At 34.9% G+C, this 26,955-nt stretch overlaps 1 protein-coding gene across 2 annotated transcripts in view; it reads right to left on the bottom strand.

The window, feature by feature from the left end:
- Window positions 1-26,955, bottom strand: part of LOC149558786 (U3 snoRNP-associated protein-like EMB2271) — a 45,657-nt gene that overhangs the window by 15,866 nt on the left and 2,836 nt on the right. For both annotated transcript variants that reach the window (XR_016365075.1, XM_089832849.1), the window contains exons 2-6: window positions 21,557-21,881; window positions 21,245-21,469; window positions 20,394-20,652; window positions 19,101-19,279; window positions 11,285-11,350 (exon numbers count right to left, since the gene is read on the bottom strand). Coding sequence is in view for 1 of the 2 variants with exons in the window: in XM_089832849.1 (XP_089688975.1) it covers window positions 11,285-11,350; window positions 19,101-19,279; window positions 20,394-20,652; window positions 21,245-21,469; window positions 21,557-21,881 (1,054 nt within the window). In the remaining variant the exon portion in view is untranslated. The remainder of the gene's footprint in view (window positions 1-11,284; window positions 11,351-19,100; window positions 19,280-20,393; window positions 20,653-21,244; window positions 21,470-21,556; window positions 21,882-26,955) is intronic.

A 26,955-nucleotide genomic window follows, 5' to 3' on the forward strand; every position in this document is an offset into this window, starting at 1 on the left:
CCCAGTTCGTAGAGCCTTTGGAATATGCAAAGGTGCAGAGGGGAAGGGGTTGTTTGATGCACAGATAGCTTCGTTCATAAAAGAACAAGAAGTTGTCGATCGTTTGGTTAAAAGATCAAAAAAAAGTTATTATCAACCTCCTTCCTCAAAAATGAACAAAATGCAATCACCCATTGAACCGGAACCAATTGTATCCTCCAAACGTTCATTCATGCAAGTACTTGTACTGGGAGAGGAGGAAGAAGTAGAAAATAGTGCATCAGCCCAAAAAAGAGGCCCATTGCACTCTACATTTAAAATGAAGGCAAGAGACCACGCTAATGAAGCCATTGCACGTTGCCTCTATGCTAATGGCCTTGCGTTCAACCTGGTAAGATCACCACATTGGAAGGAAATGGAAAGAGTCATCAAAGAAGCACCAAATGATTACACAAGTCCTGGGTATGAAAAGGTGTGTACCATACTCTTGCAAAAGGAGAGAGTTTCTATAGAGAAAGAACTTCAACCCATTAGAAGTGCTTGGAAAATTTTGGGTGTGACAATTATGTTTGATGGTTGGGAAGATACAAGAAACAGGTCATTAATTAATGTGATTGCAGTGTCCCCAAAACGGGAAATGTTTCTAAAGGCAATTGATTGTTAGATGGAGGTGAAGGATTCAAAATTCATCTCTAATATTTTCATTAAGGCCATAGATATGGTGGGTAGTGAGAATATGGTCCAAGTTGTTACAAACAGTGCCAAAAATTGTAGGGGAGTTGGTGCTTTGGTTGAGGGTCGGTATAACCATATTTTTTGGACACCATGCACTATACACTCCCTCAACTTGATCATGCAAGAGATTGGCACTCAAATAGATTAGGTGAATCAAATATACAAAAAGGGAGAGGACACACAAATGTTTGGAAAAAAATCACAATCCATTTTTAGAACGTACTCAAAATTGGAGTTGCTGAAGGTAAATTAATTTTTTGTAATTATTAAATTTCATGGATTTGCAATTTAGTTAATATTTACACTTTTATTGTCAATTGACATATTGTTCACTTGCTTAGGTTGTTAAGACCCGTTTTGCATCTCATACTATTGTTATGAGACGACTTCTTAAGGTGCAAGACGCTTTGAGCCAAATAGTCATTTGTCCTCAATGGGGTATGTGGAAGGCTTCAAATACAGAAAGAGCCCTAAAGATTAGGGGTATGATCTTGGATGATTGTTGGTGGACTCGTGTGCAATACGTACTAGATATCACCGAGCCCATCATGACTATGCTTCGCTTTGCCGATACAGATACACCTTGCTTGGCAGATGTGTACAATGGCATGGACACCATGATTGAGATGGTAAAACATTCTATACAAGCACATGAGAGTGACCCTACAGAATGTCAAGCCTTATGCATTAAAGCAGAAGCAGTAATTCTTCATCATTGGGAGAAGATGACTACCCCATTGCACCCCCTTGCATATGCTTTATCTCTCAGGTATTATAGTGAGGCGATACTTTCAATGCCAGATAGAATTGCACCATATGGTGATGAAGAGTTTGCTAATGGGTGCTCCAAAGCTTTTGCAAGAATCTTCGAAGATGATGAGATGCATGAAAAGGTGAGGCTAGAGTTTAACTATTTGCTTTCGGAGCAACACTTACTCCATTTCCAATTAAGGACCAAAATGAAATGGGAGCAATCACATGGTGGTACATGTATGATCAGCCATACCAACATCTACAACATCTTGCAATCAAAATCATCTCACAAGTAAGTTTTGATTTTTGTTTTTAGAATACAACTTGTATTCTACAATCTAGTGTTTAACATCTATCATATTGTCATTTGCTTTTCGTTTGTATGTTTAAAAATTAATTTTGTGAACACAATGTGAGTTGTGAATTCTTATGCTGCTGAAAGGAATTGGGCTACATACTCTTATATCCATTCAGTGAAGCGCAACCAATTGGGGTCAAAGAAAGCTGAGGACTTGGTCTACATTCATACCAGCTTGCATCTTTTGTCACATAAGGATGATGAATACTTGGATGGGGCAGCCAAAATTTGGGATGTACTCCCTCAGTGTGCAAACTTGGATGCAACACTTCATGATCTTACTAAGATGGTGGATGATTGTGATGATAGGTCTATGACACAGGGTGCATCTAGTGCAAGTGGAACCATTCTTGGTTCAAATGATATGGAGCTTGCAAATGTTGGAGATGAGGAGGATACAGAATTTTTTGAGAATCCTTATGATTCTGATTAGTGAACATTGAATCGTGAACTATGTTTTTGATTTTGTAGTTTGGACATGGAGTCTAGAACATGAATAATTGTGGCTATGAAGTTAAATTTGAAGTTTGAACTATTTAATTGACATATAAATAATCTTGAATCTTGATCAATGGTAAAGCATCATACGATACTATCAAATGATGTATGTTTGTCTATTTCTATGTTTCTAACTCTAAGTTCTTGTATTTATAAATTTCTTAAATTCTTTGCATATTTATTAATATGCAAAGAATTTAAACACATCCGTACCCAAAAAAATCCTACATCCTATATCCGCATCTGAATCGATAACTTAGGTTGTAACCATAAGAAAGCCAAACCTCCAACTTCAAGCGTTCTCTCAATGCAATTCCAATTGGTATAGATCTTTTGTTAGTTCCAGGTACGATGCTAGATGCCCTTGAGAGTCTTCGCGATATCCATATTTTGTTGTGCAAAGTCCTTGGCCCTTGGTACTCAACTTTCTTGGATGAACAATGACATGTGGTTGGAGGTATTATAACAATGATCACCAAGGTGCAACCATCTTGTCCATTCATTTTCTTGTCTAGAGACATAGTTCCTCAAGTATCCTTGTATCACTTGTTTACAATCTTTGTTTGTACATCTATTTGGGGATGGTAGCTTGTATTGGGTGTAAGTTTAGTACCTATTAAATGGAAGAGAACTTACCAAGATAGGCTCAGGAACTATCTTTACCACTGATAACTTGCAAGGTCATGCGGTTAGAAGTTTCAACTATTTGCAGAGCTTGACAATCCACCACTACATACATACAATCCTTTCCTTCAACCTTGAGTAACCAGATTATGAATTCCATAAAGATAATTCCCATTTTTCATTTGGATTGGATGAAGGTTGTAGGAACATGACTGGATGACTTTCTTCAGTTTTGTTTCTTTGATAGTCATACATTTTTGTACACATCAAAGGACATCTTTTTTTAAGTCCCTTCCAAAAGTATTTTCCCCTTTTTTGTAAGTTTTGTCAAATCCATGGTGACCGGCTAACGAGTTGCCACAATATTCCTTAATAATCGTGTCCTTCATTTTAGAATTGGGTACCAAGAAAGCCTATTCTTGTACAAGAAAAGTTTTCCTACTACTTTGTATTCTTCATTGAGCATATTTCCTTCTAGAATATTATCATCTTGTGTGTCTTTAACATATTTCGCAATGATGTCATTCCTCTAATTGGCTCCAATGTTTTTCATGGAGTTAAGGTGGGATCCTTATGATAGGGCATCTGGGGACAAACATAATCAAGATCAAAACTTATAGGCTTGTATATTGTTTTTCATTTAGGTGCTTTGATTAATAAAGAATCTCAAGCTATTATGATCTATTTTGACATGGAACTTCCCACAAACCAAATAGTCTTGACTAGGTTATAGGGTATGCATGATGGCTAACTTCTTCTTGTCATAGATGGAGTACCAATTTGAAAGAACGTAAAATCAAGGATGGCTATGAAAGAACGTAAAATTAAGCATGGCTAAGATAGGGCATAAGCTCCTATACCTCTTTTAATTTCTTAGAAGCCTATTGAGTCGCTTATTCCATACAAAAGCGCCCTTTTTAGTTAAGCCTGTGAGTGGAGTGGCCAGTTCAAAAAATCCATTTACAAACCATCAATAATAATTGCATATTCCCACAAATCCCCATAAATGTGTTAGGGTTCTTAGTTGACCATTTATTGATGGCTTTAATTTTATCCTCATCGACACTCACTCCACGTGCATTGATTTGATGACTACGGTACAAAATCTCCTCTAGCCCATATTCAAATCTGCAAGTCTTGGTGTATAGTGGTTCTTGTCACAAAATGCTTAGAACTCGCTTAATATAATTCCTATGTTCCCCGAGGATGCATACCCGGCCTAAAACCCGACATTTTGAGGACAGGAACGTCCTAGGGACGAGGGGGACAAGTAGGGGACGTCCCCTAGCCGTCCCCAAAAAGTGAAAAAATGCAGGGGACATCTCGAAAACTTGGGGACGCTAGAGGGAAAAAATGGGGGACGGCTAGCTGTACCCAGTACGAAAAGGGAACGTCCAAACGTTCCCTTTCCGAACATTCCCTTTCCGTACTAGGTATGGCTGGCCGTCCCCCTTTTTTGTTTACATAAAATTAAAAAAGTTTTAACATAAAAAAATATTTTAAAGCCTCCAACTTGGTCGGCTAGGTTGGCCCCACCCGTCCAAATGCCCTAAAAGGCAATAGAGGCAAAATAGGAGCACCAAGCTGCTTCATTTTTCTATGTTTTGTTTTTTAAGTTAAAAAAAAACATGATTATGATACATTGATACTTATTACTTTATGGCAGCCCTCTATCCTTTGGGCCTATAGCTTTGGGCATATTTTGATTTTGATTTTCAGATTTATCATGTTTATCATTATGACATTTTGATATTGACAATTGTTAATGTTTATTGTTCAGCGTTCACTGATATTGTTATGCATTTTGACAATTGGGTACTAAAATCGGATATTATTTCCTAGATGGCATTCAAATGTTGTATGTTATGGTTCTATAATGTTTAAATGACATGCTCATATGAATGATGTGTATATTTGCAAATTTGAACATATATTTTTAATTTTTCTATATATATATATATATAGCCGTCCCCGTTTGCCATCCCCCCCATCCCCAAAATCACCATAAAAATTTGCCGTCCTAAAAACCCATCCTGCCATCGAACACCGTCCCTGTACAGGAAACTTGGGGGAACATAGTATAAATCATATGTTCTTTGCATGTCCTATTGTAATGAAGGATATTATCGGAGATCAATAGAAACCTCCTTAGTTGTTTCCTCAATATATTATTCGTGCACAATTCAAATGTTGCAGGGGCATTGGTCAAGCCAAAGGGTAGGACCAAAAATTCAAGTGTCCAACCTAAAAGTCGTCTTGGGAATATCTTCTTTTCTCATTTTTATTTGATGGTACCTAGACCTTAAATCGATCTTGGAAAAATATTTTGATTTGTGTAATTCATTAATTAATCTGTTAATTCTTGGGATAAAGTAGGGGAGTTTTTCTTGTCTTTTTGTTTTAACACCCTTTTATTTATGCACATCTTCATAGTGCCATTGACTTTCTCAACTAGCACCAGGATGGATGCAAAAGGTTCAAATCCTCTCTTTGGGGGTAGTCCTAGAGGAATATCACCAAATACCTTCCTATGTTCTTTTTACATGGGTTGGATATCAATGTGAACTATCTTCCCTTGGGAAAAAGTCTTGTTAATAGTCATACATTGCACAAACCATGTTAATAGTCCCTCACTGGATTTGCGACATGGTTTAACAACCTCATGTGTCTTCAATAAGTCTAGTAGTTTGTATCAGGCATTGAAAAGTCGATCACTTGGTGCAACGGCACCCCTAGCAGTTAACAAGTGATATCAGAACTTGGTCACAAGTTTGAATCCTTGCAGGTCGCAATGAGCAATGTTGGGAGGGGGATTACTAGCAATTGCATACATGTGCTTGCAACGATAATTTGATAGGTGCTCAATAATAAAATTATTTTTTAAAACACAATCTTACGTGAACAAATTAGATTATTAATAATTTTTAATTTAAATAACATAGCATTTTACTAAAATCTTTTAAATAGATAAATAATTATTATTTATTTAAATTCAATTTATCAAATATGAAGGCAAGAGCCTACAACATAATGGTAAATTGTGAGCCTCTTAATTGGGAGGTTTTGGGTTCAAATCTACTCAAGCTTAACTAATAATAAAAAATCTTTAACCACAAATAATAATAATTAACCGATAAATTTTTTGTAATCAAATATGAAAAAAAATTAAAATTAAAAAAAATCAAAAAATCTATTATGAAAAATTAATAAGAGAAATAAAAAAATAATAATATGAAAAACTAACATCTCTAACAAATATTCTATTGACTAAATAAAATATAGAAACTAAAAAAACTACACTAATATAAATATAATTTAAAAACTAAAATCAAAATCAATTTTAAAAATCAAAAGCTAAATAAATAGAGATCACAACATGAGCTAATGTGGAGATCACAAGTAATTATTTTTAAAATAAATAGGAAAAGAAAAACAATAGTTAAAAATGGAGATTTAAAATATAATCTTCTGTGAACAAATTAGATTATTAATAATTTTCAATTTAAATAACATAATATTTATTAAAAATCTTTTAAATAGATTAATAAATATTATTTATTTAAATTCAATTTATCAAATATGAAAAAAAATCATTTAAAAAAACCCCTTCAAAAAATCTATTATGAAAAATTAATAAAAGGAATACAAAAAAATAATATGAAAAAATAGCAACATCTCTAACAAATATTTTATTGACTAAATAAATTATAGAAACTTAAAAATAATATTTAAAGAAAAAAATAAACTAATATAAAAAACAAAATAAAATAATTTAAAAGCTAAAACCGAAATCAATTTTGAAAATCAAAAGTTAAATACATAGAGATCACAACATGAGCTAATGTGAGATCACAAGTAATTTTTTTTTTTAAATATATAGAAAAAGAAAAATGATATTTAAAAGTGGATACAACAACTAATAGATATCTAAACAAGAGTAAAAAGTGGAGTGAGATAAAAACTGGTCGGTAAATAATTAACGGGAAATATCTACAATTTTTCGGCTAAACTGACAACTTTTTAGTCAAAAATTTAATTTCTGGGAACAAAGTTCCCACAAATAGCCTATCAGCTAAATTAGCAATAGGCCAACATCCCTCACTGGATTCGCGACATGGTTTGACTGACTTATGTGTCTTTTATAAGTCTAGTGGTTGTATCAGGTATACATAGGTCGATCTTTTGGTACAACCCTAGTGGTTAACAAACCACTCTTCTTCCTTTGAGATGAGACTACTTTTGGTAACTACTACTCCATTATGTTGGAAACAAATCTCCAAATTTGGAAGGTCAAAAATGAAACATCCCAAGGAGTGTATCCGAGTACCTAATCTGTCATTGGCATCTAATGTTACACGGAAATCCTCTTTGATGGGGTGTTTTCCTGGGGTAATTTCTAGTCAGGGAATTATCTTGGTAAGTTGACCCATTGTAAAATCATTGAAGTCCTTATCTCCAATTTCAATTTTGCAACTAAATCTTTATTGATCAGGTTGTAGAATGCCCCACTATCCAAGATCTGGAGGCTTGTGAGATGGTGGCTAAGTTCCCATGATCTTCCCTTCTTCACCCCATCTTCATTTGCTAGGGTCTTCTTTCCCTCCTTTCTATGTTACTTTGCCAAATAATGCTTCCATATAGTATGCTTGACTTTCCTTTCCACACAATTGCCTAGTATCGATTCTTATTGGTAGCTAAACACAAATTTTGATCTTCTCATTGTCTTTTACAAATGTATCCTACTTCCCTTTCTTCCTTGCACTTAAAACACAATTTGTTTTTCATAGACTCTTTCCTTTCTTTGTAAGGCATCAATGTTTTTTCCATTTGTCTTTATAAAAACTAAAAGGTTTAGGAGATTTTGAGTCTTTGTATGGTTCTTGTCCTTTGTAAGCATGATGACTACATTAAGTTCTTTTTGAATAGCATAGTTAACAGGTGTAGGCTTAAGTGCACTTACCAAGCTCCGAATACAATCTTTTAACTTTGGACAAATAGCTAGGTCAGTCTTCTATGAGATACTTTTGGTACTATTATCAAAAGGCACAAAGAAGGGTTGTGACCCAATTCTTATGAAAGGAGGTGACTCTTTCACCAATGAAGTATAAATGAGAAATTGTTTCAAGCATTCAATGTTCGATCATTAGAACAAAATAAAATAATTTAAAAGCTAAAACCAAAATCAATTTTGAGAATCAAAAATTAAATAAATAGAGATCACAACATGAACTAATATGAGATCACAAGTAATAGTTTTTTTTTTTAAATATATAGAAAAAGAAAAACAATATTTAAAAGTGGATATAACAACTAATAAATATCAAAACAAGAGTTAAAAGTGGAGTGAGATAAAAACTGGTCGATAATAATTAATGGGAAAGATTTACAATTTTTCGGCCAAACTGACAACTTTTTCGTCAAAAATTTAATTTCTGGGAACAAAGTTCCTACAAATAGCCTATCGGCTAAATTAGCAATAGGCCAACATCCCTCACTGGATTCGCAACATGGTTTAACTGACTCATGTGTCTTCTATAAGTCTAGTGGTTGTATCGGGTATTCGCAGGTCGACCTTTTGGTACAACCCTAGTGGTTAAAAAACCACTCTTCTTCATTTGAGATGAGACTACTTTTGGTGATCTATCAAGTAACCCTCTCAAAGTGACTACTACTCCATTATGTTGGAAAAATATCTCCAAATTTGGAAGGTCAAAAATGAAGCATCCCAAGGAGCGTATCCGAGTACCCAATCTCTCACTGGCATCTAATGTTACACGGAAATCCTCTTCGCTAGGGTGTTTCCCTGGAGTAATTTCTACTCAGGGAATTATCTTGGTAAATTGACCCATTGTAAAACCATTGAAGTCCTTAATCTCCAATTTCAATTTTGCAACTAAGTCTTTGTTGATCAAGTTGTAGAATGCCCCACTACCCAAGATCTGGAGGCTTGTGAGATGGTGGCTAAGTTCCCATGATCTTCCCTTCTTCACCCCATCTTCATTTGCTAGGGTTTTCTTTCCCTCCTTTCTATACTACTTTGCCAGATAATGCTTCCATACAGCATGCTCGACTTTCCTTTCCACACGTGCCTAGTATCAATTGTTATTGGTAGCTAAAATACAAATTTTGGTCTTCGCATTGTCTTTTACAAATATATCCTATTCCCTTTCTTCCTTGCACTTAAAACACAATTTGTTTTTCATAGACTCTTTCCTTTCTTTGTAAGGCATCAATGGTTTTTTCATTTGTCTTTATAAAAACTAAAAGGCTTAGGAGATTTTGAGTCTTTGTACAGTTCTTGTCCTTCGTAAGCATGATGACTACATTAAGTTCTTTTTGAATTGCATCGTTAACAGGTGTAGGGTTGAGTGCACTTACCAAGCCCCAAATACAATCTTCTAACCTTGGATAAATAGCTAGGTCAGTTTTCTATTAGATACTTTTGGTACTATTATCAAAAGGCACAAAGAAGGGTTGTGACCCAATTCTTATGAAAGGAGGTGACTCTTTCACCAATGAAGTATAAATGAGAAATCGTTTCAAGCATTCAATGTTCAATCATCACTCCAAAATCCAACAAAACAAATCCTCCATTCATCCATCAATCAACAATCCCTAAAGAAATCAAGCAAACAAACAATCAGTTAGGTCAATCAAATCATCATCAATCATCACTTCATCTTGTGAATAAGATAAAAACAATCCAGCAATCAACCATCACTTTACTAAATCAACAATCTTAGATCATCATCCACCAATACCTCAAATCAACAAATCAAAGGAATTCATTCAATCAATCATCACAGACATCAATTTGGAAATACAAATAGAGAGCAGCAACTTGTGTGTGTGCGTGCGTGCATAGGGGTGTGTGAGTGTGTGTGTGTACTTGTTACATCTGTTTGAGAATAAATCTATTAATTCATCAAGAGATATTTTGCTGGCAATGATAAAGAAATTTCCTTTAGGAACATATTTTGAAGTTCATGAGACCCAAGCATGCCCACCAAGATGACTGTTATGCTTGTAGGCCAGAGGCATTAAGTGCCCCTAAGTTTGAGGCCCCATCAAGTATGCCACTCTAAGATGGTTGGAGCCATTCTCATGGGTTGAGGCGAGTTGCATGCCCCCAAGTCAGAACAAGGACAGCAACCTCCAGGGTGGACTGAGGGATGGAGGAGACCTTACGCTTGTCATACATATGGACCAAGGGCATTGAGTGCCCTTGGGCTTGAGAGTCTTATCAAGTAGGCCACCTGGGATGGATGGATGTGAGCTCCGCGCATGCTCTCAGAATACAAAAACAATTATCCTTGGGATTGCAGTATGCAAGCTATTCCTAATACATTCCTAATATGATTAAATATTGGAATATAATTGCTCAAAATGAAATTGATGTGGAATTAGATATTAATATGGATTTATGTAATTAAAAAGCTATTATGGATTATTAATATTTATTGTAGTAATATAAGTTTCTAGTGACTATTGACAAGTGCAGATCCTAAACCAAAAATAATTCCAATTAGGATCTTTAGAGTGGGCAACTTTATTACAAGTTTATGTCACTGAGCATTATGCATTCTCATCTTGAAGTTGATTTTTTATTTTTGGGCTTAATCCAAGTAAATCCCAAAAGGGACAGACATCACATGTTCACCTAAACGTGTAGGTCGACTTGCATTTACCTTGGATATCTGCATGTCCATAAGATATCTAGTGTTGCTGTTGCTCAAGAAAGGTATAAAAATTGTCCAACATTGCATTCAAAATTTTAATCAATTGAGAAAGGTTCATAAAAATACCAAATAACAAGTTGTGCAAACAATTATGAATTTGTGTTCACAAAAAAGGTTATTTATCATTCACGGTCGTCCAATACTTGAGCTTAATGAAATGGTAAATCAAGATACAAGGTATATGGGTACGTGAATCTTTATCAGAAAAGAAACCTTGAGCTAGGGAGATAGAGGCATGATGCACATTTAATCTAGCAATTAAACAAATAGACTACCCCTTATAAATCAATGTTTCAGCAGTAGGAGAATAGGAAGTATTAGGTGCAACCACATAAATGCAAGACCACGTTTATCATTAAAGAAGAATGCTCCTACCAAAAAAATGCAATGTCAATGCATGTATGTTAGAAATTTTGGCATTCTTCTAGATTGTTGAATATTAGAAGTTAGAACAAAAACAGACAAGAATTCAACCTTGAGCTGTTGTTGCCCACCATAGAAACAACAAATAAAAACCTTCAATATAAGCTGAAAATAAAAAATACAATGGTTTTGAATCATACTGAACTCAGATTGCGTATAAAAATAAAAAGCGTACCTGCCCAACTCCAGCAATAAGAAATCGTCCAGACTGTGCAAACGTAAGTGAATTAACAAATCCGGTCTGTTTTCCACATAGCACAACAAGGCATCTATTCAGATAACTGACATAACATGAACATAGGCTTAATATTTGAAACAAAATAAAGTATAGCCTCAGAGCATATGAAATGCACAAAACAAGAAATATAGCATAAAACATAATACTAATGGAATCGTGATTGTGTACCAGCCTGAAGACCCAAAAATTTAAAATAAGAATATAATTAATTATCAATCTGAGAGAGAGAGAGAGAGAGAGAGCGGAAAAATGCAGAGAAATGACAAAAAGATTGGGAGCACAAAAAAATGGAGCAATAAAGCAGAATAATATATCAATTGAAGGAAAGTCTCAGGAGGCAAGAAGAGGAAGGGCAAGAGGTGAAAGTCCAAAATCTGCAAAAGGCTTCTTCCAAGTTGAGTGTGAATCAAAGATTCAAAAAAAATCAATAAGGGACACCTTGGCTAATGGATCGAGCTGGATTCTACATCAAGGATTAGGAGCCAAACTTTGACCCTTCTAACCACAATGTTTTGAATACACAATTGTGGATTAGAATGTATAACCGAACTCTAAAACTGGAGCTCTTTGCTCCTGGTAGGACTAGACAATTACCTATACACTTTCATAATGGCTGATAAAATAAAATCATAAAATGATTTTGGTTATATGTGCACATTTGTGCCTTCCTAAACCTACCACACAATGCCATATTCAATTGGAATCCGGACCTAAGAAAGGAGCTGAATACAAAAGGATGAAGTCAAGGGTTGTCAGAGTTCTACCCTAACTGCTCAAAATGTGGTCAAATCAAAGAGAATTGCTAAAGAATTCAAAACAACTGCTAGCCTTGGAAGAACCGAGTCTCTCGAGAAATAAGAAACAAAATCAAACCCCAAAACCTGGCAATAATTAGGTAGAAATGGAGATTTGCAAATAATATTGCATACAAATCATACTTTGTTAGGGGGATATTTGGATATATAAGGACAATCTACCTTTGATATCACCTTGAATCTTTTTGGAGGTGCAAAAAAAGTAGGGGAATATTCACCCCTAGGGAGAAATGAGAAAAGGACAAGGAATCGATCAGCAAACAGCCCACCCAATTCCAAATGAAAGATAAGCGGATGCAATACAAGGAGAAGAATAGGAACAAGTGCAACAAGAGATCCTCAATTATCAAACATGAAATCACTTGAAAAGAACGACACTAGTGATGAGTAAAATTAGTAGTATTACCTATATCTTTGCTCAAATTGAATATTTTTCTTGATCAAATGTATATGGCCCAACTATATGCACTAATAAAAAGAGTTCGGGAACAAATTATCATCTTTATTGATACCATTCATGTAATGTCCCCTTTCAGAACTAATATTATATCAAATCGAATATTTTTCCACAATTAAAAAAGGATTCAAGAAAATAATTATCATATTTATTGATACTATTCACGTGATGTCCTTTTTCAGAACAACTTATAGTTTGCTCTGAATTCACAAATCCAAAATGAAGCAAGAGCAAAAATGCAGTTAGAGTTGTAATTCTTAGCAGTTAGAGTCGCAATTCTTACTTAAATAAGATGAAATAAGTTGTATGAATACCGAAAGTCCAATTTTTCATATCAGCTTGATCTCTTAAATCAATCTCCTTTATCAAATGTTATTCTTCTACTCAGTCTACTCTCAAAATCTGCATAACACTCTTTTACTGTTATTCCTCCATTTTGGCTTGGAATGATAACTCTTGTATACTTTATTGGTAAAAGGGTCACCACATTTCATTAGAATTGAGTCAACACTTATCAATGCTGCCTTTGAGAATAATATAATATTCCCCAAATTGCTCTCCCTAAATGTCCTCAAATGAAACACTTGCCCCTTCATATCTTGCAATGTGAGCTTGAACCACACCTCTTCATCGTGGCTCCCTTTGCAAAGGTTTACCCCTCTTTGGATGAGACAACCCTTAATAATTATGCCTTTGGAAAGAGTCACAACCCTTGAAAATTGGCCCTCTTTCAAAGAGTAACAAACCTCCAAAATCACCACGTTTTCAAAGAGTCACAACCCTTCAAGACTTTTGAACTTTGAAGGAATCACTTCCTTATTTTCTTCTTATTTCTATTTATCCTCTTCAATTAATCTTCCTTGCTTCACACCTTCCATTTTATACTCTCTCCCCCTTTCAAATGAAGTTCTCCTCCCACTATATATCACATGTTTGATCGAGTTGCACCTTTTCATTTCATGCCTTTTGACCCTTCACCAACTTAACTAAAATTAATTATATTATATATTAATATTTATTTTATTACTTTATATTTTATTTTTATCCTTTTATATTTTGATTTAATTATGTTAAATCCTATTTCAAAAAGGGGACGTTACATGCCCTTCCCAAATTTGCTCATCCTCAAGCAATGATTAAATGATCATGGAATCTCATCCATATCCACCTTCCACTGCACAATTATTATCATATGTGTTCTCTCCCTTATTTTGAAAGTGAATTATGATCAATAGTAGAAACTTGACAAAGCTTGAGAGAATTTTTTCTCTCTTCTTCTAGAAAAAAGATCAAGCCCATCTCATAATGGTGTCAATTGAATTTGCAAATGCCAATGTTCGCATGATAGCATACCACAAATTCATATCTTTTTGTTCACTCTTAGTTATTCTCTTCTTCTAGATCAACTAAAAACATAAAGCAAAGCATGGATCGTACACTTGAAAACATGATGCATACACATGAATGCGTGAAAACATGGAGCATTCACAAAGAAAACAAGTGAATATATCGAAACACAAAGCATAACATTAAAACACAAAACATACACATAAAAAAAATGGAGGGAACACATGAATATAATGTAGCCAAAGTTAACTTGGTCCACAAAATAGGTAGGAAAGTCCAACCAAGACCAGAACCATCTCTTAGGGTAATCAATTCACCACTTAGGCCACATGAGGCAATAACATAAAATCGGGACCAAAACCATCCCTTGGGGTAATCAATTCATCATTTGGCCCACAGGAGGCAAGGACGCCCAACCAGAACCAAATCCATCCCTTAGGGTAATTAATTTATCATTTAAGTTTTTAACCCACAAGAGGCAAGAATATTCAATCAAGACTAGATGCATCTTGTAATGTCCCTATCATAGATCACCACAAGTTGCAGAGAACATTAGCCTATCAATTAATATAACAACCCTTCATCATTTATGCCCTTTAAAAGAGTCACAACCCTTCATAATTGGCCTCTTTGAAAGAGTCACAAGCCTTCGTAATTAGTACCTTTTCAAAGAGTCCCAACCCTTCAAAACTTTTGCCCTTTGAAGGAGTCACATCCTTATCTTTTAATTTCCTTTTTTTTCTTCTATTAATTCTTCCTTTCTTCATACCTTTCCCTTTTTACTCCTTTCTCTCCCCTTTCTAATGAAGTTCTCTTCTCTATTTATATATGTCATGTTTGAAGGAGTCACAACTTTTCATTTAATGCCTTTTGAACCTTTATTGACTTAATTTTGTATTGTTATATTTTAATATTATTAAATTTTTATATATAAATTATTTTTTGTTCTCTTATAATTTTATTTTATTATTACTTATTATTAGGTCCTATTTCAAAAAGGGGACATTAGAATTCAACAAAAATATATTATTAATGAGATAATTTAGCGGTTGTTAAGAAGGTGAAGCAATCATAACTGGACTTTATATTATTTGTAAATGGAGCAAGTTTACCAAACACTAAACTAAAAGATGCACCCTTAACTTGGATAAATCTTCATTTGAGTTTTTTTAATATAACTAAAGATACTAGATCAGTAGCAACTGGAAATCTTTCCCACTTGTGCATAAAGTATGCTTGTTATTCTTGGATCTGACCACTTCTCAATTTAGCTACTACACAAAGAAGATCAAAACCTAGATCAATGCCCGTTTGAATTAGAAAATATGTGGCTCAAAGATCCAAATTTCAATTCCAGTATGGAATAACAACGAGCTGACGCTAAGTCACAAGGTTCTAATTTGGGTTTGTAATAATAAAACTAAGATTATGCAAGGGTACAAATTTGAAAAAACAAAATCAACATTACAATCGCCTTATATAAATTTAATTATTTTGAAGTAATATATCCACAAAATTATCAAAATAGTTTAACATTACCTATAAGAGTTTCTGGATTAAATTGTGTCGAATAATTTTGCATCAATGTTCCAAATCACACTCAATTATCCATCATCAAGATGAAAATAAGAAAGCATAAGAAAAATAGGATAAAGTTACAAACCTAAACAAGTGAAATAGAGTGGGAGAGGTGGAAAAATACAATTGTAGAGAACTTGTGATGCAGGAGCATCCTGGGTTTCTTTATAATCCTACACATTAGTTCATTCTGCCTAGTTCCAATTGGGCCGACTTCGCTCACATTTAATTTTGGTATAGTCATTATATTTGATGAGGGCCGACTTGTGGTTTCTCCATGTTCTAGAATTATCCGTAAGCCATTTTGGCAAGTATAAGTAGGGTGTTTAGGTTTAGGGTTAAGGTAGACTTTTGGGGAGAGTTCAATAGAAAAGAGATATGTGGATTTAAAAAGCTGATTTGAAGATCTGGAAGTTGTACATTTGTAATTGGTCGTAACCCAAAAGGCCTTACAGCTGGGCATGTATGCTGAATATTTGATGAATCAATAAATATATCCTTGTTCTCCCTCTCCTTGGTGCTGTTCCTCATGTTTGCTTCCGTTGTGTTAACTCTTGTAGGGTGGTTTTGATAGCTGGGTGTGCCTTTGGCCCTAGTTATTCATCCCTTGCCTGCATCAGTTGGTATCAGAGCCCGAAGTTCATCCTTGTGGAGATTGGATCGTGTAGAACCCTGATTTGGATCTGGTTGTAGGGTGGCAGATCTGTGGATTTGACCTATAACTTGCAGAGGGTTACGATCTTGCAGGAACCTAATTTGTAAAGATGGTTCGTGGTAGAGGAAATAATGTTGATAACGCTATATTGGATCAGTTAAGACAAATTGCACCCAGATTAGATGATGTGAAGACAGCCCAGAGGAGAGGAGCGCATCTTGAAGATGTAAGTGATGATGAAGCAGCAACACCAGACCATAATCCAGAATCTGAAGAAGATCGAGATGAGGAAAGATTGTTGCAATTATTGTCTAGGGCAAATTCAAAGCCTGCTGTAGAAGTTGTCCCTTATGATGGGAAATTGGATACAAATACTATGCTAGATTGGATCTCTGATATGGAGAAGTTCTTTTGGTATGAAAACACTCCTGATAACAGAAAGGTGAAGATTGCAGTCACTAGGCTGAAAGGTCATGCATCATTATGGTGGGAGCACTTGCAAACTAATAGACAAAGGAGAGGAAAGGAGAAGATAAGAACTTGGCCAAAGATGGTGAACAAGGTAAAGAACAAATCCCTTTCTGCTGATTACCAAGTTAGCTTATTGAGAAAGATGCAAAATTTGAAACAAAGGGACATGACTGTGAAAGAATATACCGAGGAATTCTATAGATTGGACATCAGATCTGGACATGTGGATGATGATGTTGAGAAAATTGCAAGGTACATTAATGGATTGAGACTCTGTATCACATGAAAAGTTCTAGTAACACTATGAGGTGTTCAAGTCATTTCAGATTGACAGGTCTAGAAAATGTGTAACTGCTATTGAAAACATCCCCAAATCCATCATAAGCCTCCATGCATGATACAAGTATTATGGTGAATGGTCATATCCCCCCCATAATATTGATGTAGCCCCTCTATCATATGGTGCGATAGTGAACATTGTTCCAAATATGCAGATTTTTCCAAATTTGACTTTATGTTAGATATATTCTAGAAGTGTTTAATGATATTTGTCTCTTCTGAAGATGAACATGATTGTTACCATCCCTATTAACAAAACATTGTTCAACTGGATCACGTATTTCCTATCTCAGCTACCGCTGTGATGACCCCTTCCTTTTGGTAAGTTTTCTCTCAATTTGTTTAGGGTGATAATATAATTATCTTATTTTGACAATAGACGTTACACTCTTACACTCTTACTCATTGAATCAACATTCCCATTTCATACTTCCTTATCACTAAAATTATGCTATCAATTTCTTATACAACTGGAGACCATATTTTTGTTATGATGACATTTCCAAACCATTTTCTTCACAATAATCAATGTCCTCAAATATGATTGCTGTCTAGTTCGATCTTGGTTATTGACTTATCATAGATTGGGATGATACAATTGCAGTCTTTAATAGTGCCTTGTGTTAATTTGGATCAGTTTGGATTTTTCATTAAACTCCTCAACTAAGTAAGAAATGGACCGACTTCCTATGAGACCCCCATCATTGTTTGTTTATATGTGGCAAAAATACTGACCGTATGTTCTAAGTGATGAATCGATTCCCTTTTCTCCAATTCGGTGATTATATCAATAATAAGCATCACAAAATTCTTCTGTGTCTTCACCTTTCAGCAAATACCCAAAATAGTTGATTTAATATTATTCCTTGGGTCGATACTTATGCTTTGTTAGCATGTTATTTGTATATAATGATCATCAGTAGTTTCTGACATATGCTGAATAGACACAAAGTCTGAATCTTCATTCGTACCATTGACTATGTATTCTTCCATGTGTATTCCCTGGTTGGATATTCATTGTCTGATTATATTCCAATCATATGGGATATTATTCGATTTATAAATTGTAATCCCTCTTTTTCCATCATAGTCATCTGCGACTAATGAATTTACCCTAGAGTTGAATTTCTGTCTGATAGCTGAAAGAGAAACTGAGATTTTTTATGATATATAATTGTGAGGTTCTATACTGGTCGCTGATTCTGACTGGACCTGACTTATGTGATTCCTTCCTTCTTGATTATTTCTATCAATCATTTTTATTAATTGATTGAGGTGTCATCCTAAGCTATAGAAAACTGGATAATATATATTGATGTCTGAATTGAGTCTAATCATTGATGCTTATAGTACCAACACTGCCAATAGAGAATATTGCTGGAGCATTCGAATGAATCTCTGAGATAACTTCTATTAATATTCATCTTCCTTTACAATTCAGCAATGGTAGGTTTTTGTGTGAAGAGAATTTTGTTCAATTCTAGTTTCTGCACTGTGTATTTAAAATATGGTCTGTAGAACAAGTCTTCAAATGATAGTAGACCTGATTCTCTTCCATAGTGTGGATGCTCAATAATAGGTATCAATGTAAGTCTTGTTTGATGAGTCAATCCTTATATTCCATTGACTCGAGTATACGTGGTAGTAGGTTAATTGTGATACCTTATCTTCTTTCATTCCCATAGCTGAGATGAAGTTTGTTTTGCCGGCAGATACCTTCCATTTTTGTAGTTTGATAATCCTCTATGCACTATACATATATAATCTTTATTATATCAACATTGTATCTTATGATTAAATCAATCCGACTGTAGCTATAATCTTAACAATATGCACTCAAATGCAAGGAAAGTTTTACATCAGAAGTTAAAAAGGCAGAAAAGCAAGCCCTTAATGTAACATATATTTGCAATATGCAATAGTGCAAGACAATCATCTTTTAATGAGTCGAATTAGATAACCTTAGCATTTAACTTCAGCAATATGAACTTCCCACTAAAAATATGCTCACTGGTGCTATTTAAATTTTAATTAGGCCTTTTCTCATCTGACATTGACTTCAGAACAGAAAAAGGTGATCTCATTTCTTACCAAAGGTATATCATGCACAACTTTAAGGCTTTTACTGCTGTTCTCAATAGCCCACAATCGCACAATTCCATCACCAGCCCCTGATGCAGCAAGATCACTCCCTCTACACACTGCAAGAGCTCCAACCCAGGACTCTACAGAAGAGCTACTTCCCATTTTATGTGTTACGTTACCATTTCCTGCATCCAAGCAAAAAATTCAACACAATGTTTTAAACACATAAACTAGAGAAGAAAAGAAAGAGAAACAAATGAACCAAAACAAAAGCGTGTTAAAAACATAGACATCCAAAAAGCAGTAACAAGGTCCAAACTTGCAGGTCGTGTAATGTCTCCATTTTGGATTTTTTTTACAATGCAATTGGTGTTGGCTTTGCAGGTTAGTGTCAGCCTGATCAGAGGAATAATTTACCAATGAGCTTAGATGGTTTAAAGGAGTCATTAGTACTTTCACATGTTATTTACGACTTCTGGTTGTTAATGTTTTCGAACCAGAATACAGGAATGCGATAACAAATGACACAATAACTTATCCTGAGAAAACCCTCCTACTCAGGGGTGGAAAATCCAGCCCCACAAAATATAGACCCTTTTATAGAAAGCTAAAACAAATACACAGGGCTCTTAAACTTCTGATTATCAATACCAAACAATCGATCAGTCAGTAGTATACGAAGTTCAATCACTTCAACTATGCAGATACAGAATATAAAAGTTCTTCAAATGAGATTAACTAACTCACTCAAATCTGGTTTATCACAGATCACATACATACAAATACAATATCATAAGATGCGCTTGATACAGAAGATTTACTCATATTTCAGACCAGTAAATATCTATGCAGCAAAATGATCAAACACCCAATACTCTCTCTCAACCCAATTTCTCTCCAACTGAACAGTATAATAAAGGCACCAATGATTTATCAATTAATTATATCTCTTTGAATAAATGACATTATTTCTCTTGCAACAAATTTGGCTAGTTACAGGGGTTGTCTTTACAGTCCACTCATCCTTGATTTTTAAAAAAATATCTACCATAGAGATTCCGGAATAGTATAGAGAGAGAGAGAGAGACTTCAAGTTTGAAGAGCTGCAGTTGTGACACTTATTTTGCCTAGCATAATTGCTAATTGCACCTTCCTATGCAAATTAATTCATTTTGTTCAATGTTGTCTTTTTTAACCTTTCTCAATAGATCAATTATTTTTGTTCAATGTTGGCATTTTAATCAAACAGTGGCATGACATTAAACCCAAATTTCCAATTATCATTTACAAATTGCTTACCAATATCATTGCCATCATTAACTTGTGATGATGTCATTTCTTCTGGCTTTTCCTCAGCGCCATGATTCTCTGAGAGATGTTGAATACCCGCATGCCCATGTGCACCTTTTGCAATAAAAACCGGTTTTTTCCGCATCATGCTCCAAAGTTCTATGCTTCCATCATCAGAACCTGATATAAACTCTTCATTGTTGACAAAACAACAACATTCTAAAGATGCTGCAGGTCCTCTAAACACTAACTGTGTCTCCTCAGGAATCTGCACACCAAAGTTAGTCATTGGGGAGAATCTATTAAATTATCAGTAAACCATAACCATCACACAAGCACTCTAAAGAAAAAAGGCCATAAATAGATTTCATCATAAAAGTTGAAGCCACTGAATGGATGGTGATGGGAATTTCTAGTTTATCTGCCTTGAACATCATTAGTAATAAATGATCCATCATTTTATATAATGTCAACAAATAAAATACTAAAACTATATAGGGAAGCTAGAAAAAAGGGGTAAAATATTGTGAAAGATAAAACGAACTTTTCACAACCACGGGAATGCTCCATAATATAGACACTAGATTGGGAGAATGATATGATGAGCTAAGCACCTACACCATAAGATCATTCAGATTTTCTAGACAAGAAGTTTCAAAGCAAATTACAGCAGATCTTGGTATTTGTTTCATGACACACAACACATACTGATAGCAAAAATTTCAGAATACTATCATCAAACACCTCAAAAGAAGTGACATTATTTTTTAATGTAAACTTGAGCTGCTATATAAAAAATTATATATGAAACAGGATATCTCTAAGTGCCTAAATCCTTCCACCAATACATTAAAAGATACCTTCCATAAACGCAATGTGTGATCACGTCCAACAGAAAGAACTCGTTCTTTTCGCAAGCAATCTACCATTAGGATTTCACTTTGATGACCGTAGAGAGTATCCATGTACAATCTGTCTTCTGCACTCCACAATTTGATTGTGCGATCAAATGATCCAGATATGAGTTGTTGTGTACCTTGCCGAAAAGCTAAACAAGACACAGCTCCCCTGTGACCTGGAAAGGCCTGCAGTAAATAGAGAAGATTAAAAATTGAATGATTGCTCTGCCCAGATTAATAATGGATAAGCACTAGAGGTTATGAAATTTGTACTTGAATATGTTCCCGTGTGCGGGTATCCCATAGATGAACAAAACGATCTAATCCTCCAGTAGCCATGTACCGGCCATCAGAACTGATAGCCATTGATAGAATATGTTTGCTGCGCTGCTTCCTATTTAAACTTTTTGTAGAGGCTTCCTTGCTAGGCCAGTCATATTTCTCACTTGCACCTGTTTCAACATCCCAATGAAAAATAGTACCATCTTTTGATGCTGAGAAACCCTTTGAATCATCTTCTCTTAGAGCTACAGCTGTTACAGACTGCTTGTGTCTTTTAACAACTCGCCACTCTACCTGATTGGAAGGCTTCACAACCCTGTTGAGAATTGACCTTTAGCATTCATTTATTATACGGAACCAAACTAACATACCACAACATATTGTCTTGAATTTCCATTTACTAAATGAATTCTTTTCAAAATTCTGAAGGGCTAATCAATAATTTCCCGTGGCACTTATTAGAGAAATTTGGAATTTGGAATAATTGTCCACTCAATTACTTACTACTTCAAACCATCATACGAGGCTATGCATTGAACTCTTTTACAAAACTCAGCACCAACCACACTATCAACATTTCTTTAGCAAAAAAAAAATATTACCAATAGGCTGGATAGCTATTCAAAATTCATGATATAAACATCAAAAAAAGAAACTAAAACAGCTATAAACATTCATGCGCATAGACTTGTTCCTTGAATGAAGTATGCACACATGTAACAGAATCAAACGACTAGGCAGTTCAGTTGAATACAATGCCTTTTCTGGAAGTAGAGAAAAGATAAATGCACCAGCAAGCTATCATAACATCTACGAAAAAATTATCTTTAAATTGTATTTTGTTAATATTTCATTGACAATCAAGTAAACAAGCAAGTATTTTTAGATTAACAATCTTCTGTTAATATTTCAGATTATCATAACTACTAATTTTAAGTGTTTGAACCATTCTCTGGTGAATGAAACTCAAAAACTTTAAAATAAAAGCCCTGGTCTAAATAAACACAAAGAATCACCTCAAGAAAAAAAGTTCTTATAATAAAAAATTTAAACACAAGAGGTTTGAATCTCCAGGCCATCAAGTTGCTCTTATTTGTCGCATCAACAATAATACACAACTAAACCAATATACAGTTGAGAACTCCAGACACCAATAAAAATAACTAAAAGATCATTGTAATTTGACGGCATACAGTCAACTGTGACTTATTTCTGGTGCAAAAGCTTAAGCTGTATATCCATGGCATCATTTAGAGTTGGATCCACACCCAAAAGAAAAACGTGCAGAACTTGTCCCAAAAAGATAATTTCTGCAATGTCCCTAAATTTAAGTTCCACTAAGGCCATAGCTAAAATTAAAAATGTATAGTACTGCAAAAATGCGAAGTACTATAACAAAAATTTAGGTACTATAAAATCATAACTTCAACTTGCAATGTATAAACTTACTGATAACCAAAGCAGAGTATCTCATGGTTTAGAGCCCCATAAAAGCATAAATCGTTTGGGGAGTAAATCCACAAACCAGAGGAGTGGGATTTTTAAATCCGCAAACCAGAGGAGTGGAATTTTGGAAAAAATCGACAAAAATCAGATATAGACAAAAAAATGTGAAAAACTCAAGAAAAGCAGTCAAGAACTGCGCTTCTTTTTTAATTAAAGGACATTTCCATAGAATGGATGAAAAGGGACATACATAATGATTCAAAGCACTTGCACAACCTCCTGATATATTTTAAACTTGGAGTACTCAAAGTTTTAACCGTGATATTGTTTGTTTAGAATTCAATCAAGCTATGATTTGAACAACAAAATATGATGTGGCCTTTCTTATTTTTCAAAATCAGAATGAAGCTACGAAAATCTTCATATTCATTTAAGTAGAATTCATTTGTGATATTGCTATCAAGATTCGTCTGTGTAGTTTTTGAGTCAAACTCATTGACCCAAGTTTCATGAGTAGTAGTTTACAATATTCCATCTCACATAAGAATGAATGGAACACTATGCACTCATTACATCCAAGTGGTGCTCACAAACGTGAACCACTAGGACTTCCCAAAAGGTCACCCATCCCAGTACTACTCCAAGCATAAGTGCAATTAACCATGATTGTACCTTAAGAATCATTCTTTAGAAAGCCTCTTAAACTCATCAATTGATAAGTGGGAGATGTTTTCCACAGAAAATCTAATCGTTATATTTACTATCAGGATTCATCTATGTAGTTTTTTAGTCAAACTCATTGACCTAAGTTTCATTAGTGGTTCGCAAGAACCCATCTCTTATGAGATTGAATGGAACAATTAGCATTCATTGCATCTAAGTGATAAAGAGTGAAGCACCAAGACTTCCCAAGTCGTCACCCATCCTAATAGCGGTCTAGCTCAAGTGTGTTTAACAACGAAGTTTCCTCCAAAGTTAATCCCACTTGGCTTGCAACCCCATTTACATAACCTTCAATATGTGTTGTGCCTTATGAACCATTTATTGGAAAGCCCCTTATACAAATCAAATAATAAGTAGGCCATATTTTCCACAAGTAGTCAAACTATGATATCTCTATCAAAATTCATCAGTGTAATTTTTGAGTCAAACTCATTGATCCAAGTTTCTTGAGTAATGGTTCTCAAGAATCCATCTCTCATGAGAATGAATGGAACACTTAACACTCATTGAATCTAGGTGATGAGCAGAGGTGAAGCATCGGGACTTTCCAAAACATCACCCATCCTAGTACTATTCCAACTCAAAGTGCACTTAACCACAAAGTTGCCTCCAAGGTTAGGCCCACTTTGTTTGCAACCCCATTCACAAAACCTTCAGCAAGTGTTCTGCCCTATGAAACATTCATTATAAAGCCCCTTAAGCTCATCAAATGATAAGTTGGAGATATTTTCCATAAGTTAAATTTTGATATTGCTAATAATTTTTGAGTTAAACTCGTTGACCCATGTTTTGTGAGTAGTGGTTCACAAGAGCCCATCCCTCATGAAAATGAATGGAGCACTAACCACTCGTTGCATCTAGGTGAAGCTCGTAGAGGTGAAGCATTAGGACTTCTCGAGAGGTCATTCATCCTAGTATTATAGCTTAGACATGCTTAACCATGGAGTTTCGTCCAAGGTTAAGGCTACTTTGCTTGAAACCCTGTTTGCAAAACCTTTAACAAGTATTGTGCCTTATGAAGCATTCATTAGGAAGCCCCTTAATCTCATCAATTGATAAGAAGGAAAATTCATTATTTAGAACTCTCTCAAGTTCCTTTCATTATATACACTCAACAAACAATTGTATACAAAGTTGGCATGACATACACATATGTGAAGTGATACATACACGTGTATATAACAAAACAATTCTATATATGTTGAACATAAAGACTGAGCTGCGTGAATTATAAATTTAATTTAAGTTATAAATATTGAGCAATTTCATAAATCATAAGAACTTATATGTCATAATTGACAAGCCTAAAGTGATTTATATAATTATCGACGGGTTCTTTGTTTTCTCTAAAATAGATAGTGAAAAACAATGTTACCCTGCTCTTTTAGATATATTGCAACAAATAAGGAAGCTTTGTTATGATCTTCTTTTGCTTCATATTGCAACAATTTAAATATTTGAAATTCACATAAACAAAATCAATGTTAGAAAAGAAATATTATCAATCAAGTTATACAATATATTCAATGCAGAGAGGAAAAATTTCTTTGTAATTGCCTATCTCTCATGCCACTTCCCGAATCTACAATACTTCGCGACTACGCAAAACTTTCAACCCCACTTTCCCAATTGCATCTTGAACGCCACGCATCAATTTCGTAGAGAAACACGTCATATTTTTGCAAGTTTTTCCCATCACAATTGCTATTAGAGTTTTCGCTAGTTTCCCGTAATTATTTTGCTTATCAAATTGTCACTTTTTGCCAATTAATCATCTAATAAATTGCAAAAAAAGTTGAAAGTCGTTGACCAAAAATCCTTGATTTTTGGGAGAATGAATCACTGCACATGCCAACTAATGATTAATCACACATAATCGTGATTTTTTGTCATTTTTTGCTTCTATGCTATTAATATTTATTAATAGACAATAACAATTAATATTTTGAAACTACTTTGTAATATTAATTATAAACTATAAGAGTTTGTTGCTTCTTGTAAACGGGCAATCTATAATAGTCATAGTTACACCGCCTTCGGGGACGGGGGGACGGCAGAATTGGGGGGCAAGTTCCTAGGACGGGCTTACAGAGGGGCCTCAATTTGGGGACAACGGGGAGACGGTGGCAGGGGACGGGGCGTTGTATATACTATACATACGATACTTAAAATGCTAGTTATGAAAAGATGTATTGCAATAGAAGATATAAAGATGTAAAAGTGTCAATACTTGAACATTGCATTGAGTTGGAACATCGAACATTGAACATAAATAGTCAAATCAGCACATAGTAAACATTGGACATCCCCCCATCCTCAGTGAAGGTGGCAGAAATTGACGGTGTCGCTTGGGATAGGGGGACAAAGTCCCCAAGTACCTGGTGCATCCCCTTCTTCGAGATGTGGGGCAAAAGGGGAGGGACGTGTCTCCATGTTACTATGATAATAGTGCATAATAATTATAGTTTCATAGCCCAAGTCCCCGGTGCATCCCCGTCTCTTCATAGCCTTTGCTCATTATAAATTAGAGGTTGCTGGCATTTGGAACACAAATACCAATCTGGCAGCGCTTAGTACATTTGCAGCGATCCTTCGCGAAAACCAACAAATAATGCTCCTCAACCAAAAGCCAACTACTCTACAATTATTGGTGTTGTCTATTATGATAATGGTCAAGATAAAGATGTAATCAACACATGCACCATCTTCATCTCCCCCTTAAAATCCACTATTATTAGATGCATTTTCCTTTTACAAGTCACTTCAATGACTTTGATTGATCAACAACTAAAGGTTTCCATTATTCCATCCATGATATGGATACCTCTACCTCATCCCACAAATTACTTATGGGCTTCAATGGATCCCTTACGAGGTTCGTCTTTTGCAATTAGTTGTCACATACCTCAAAACCTAGGCACTTGTACCCTTTTCAATCTTCATTAATTTATCTGAGCATTTTTTGCCAACATGGTGAGAAGAAAATGTTGAAAGTCAATCCCTTTGCATAGATACATCTATGAATGTGATAATTGGCAATCTCTTGAAACTCTTGTAAAATATCATTTCCAGCTATTTGATTTGGTCTTGTGTAAGAACCATGGATTGTTCTTTAAGTGTGGCCAAAAGTGGGCAATTCCTCTACCAAAAGTTCAAGATCAGATGGAGCAAGGGGGCTCATTTCTTGAGGCCCTCTCCACAACCCAAAACACATGTTACAT

The sequence above is a fragment of the Cupressus sempervirens genome, chromosome 5, assembly GCF_028749045.1.
Source record: "Cupressus sempervirens isolate cs-2001-9-10 chromosome 5, ASM2874904v1, whole genome shotgun sequence".
NCBI lineage: Eukaryota > Viridiplantae > Streptophyta > Pinopsida > Cupressales > Cupressaceae > Cupressus > Cupressus sempervirens.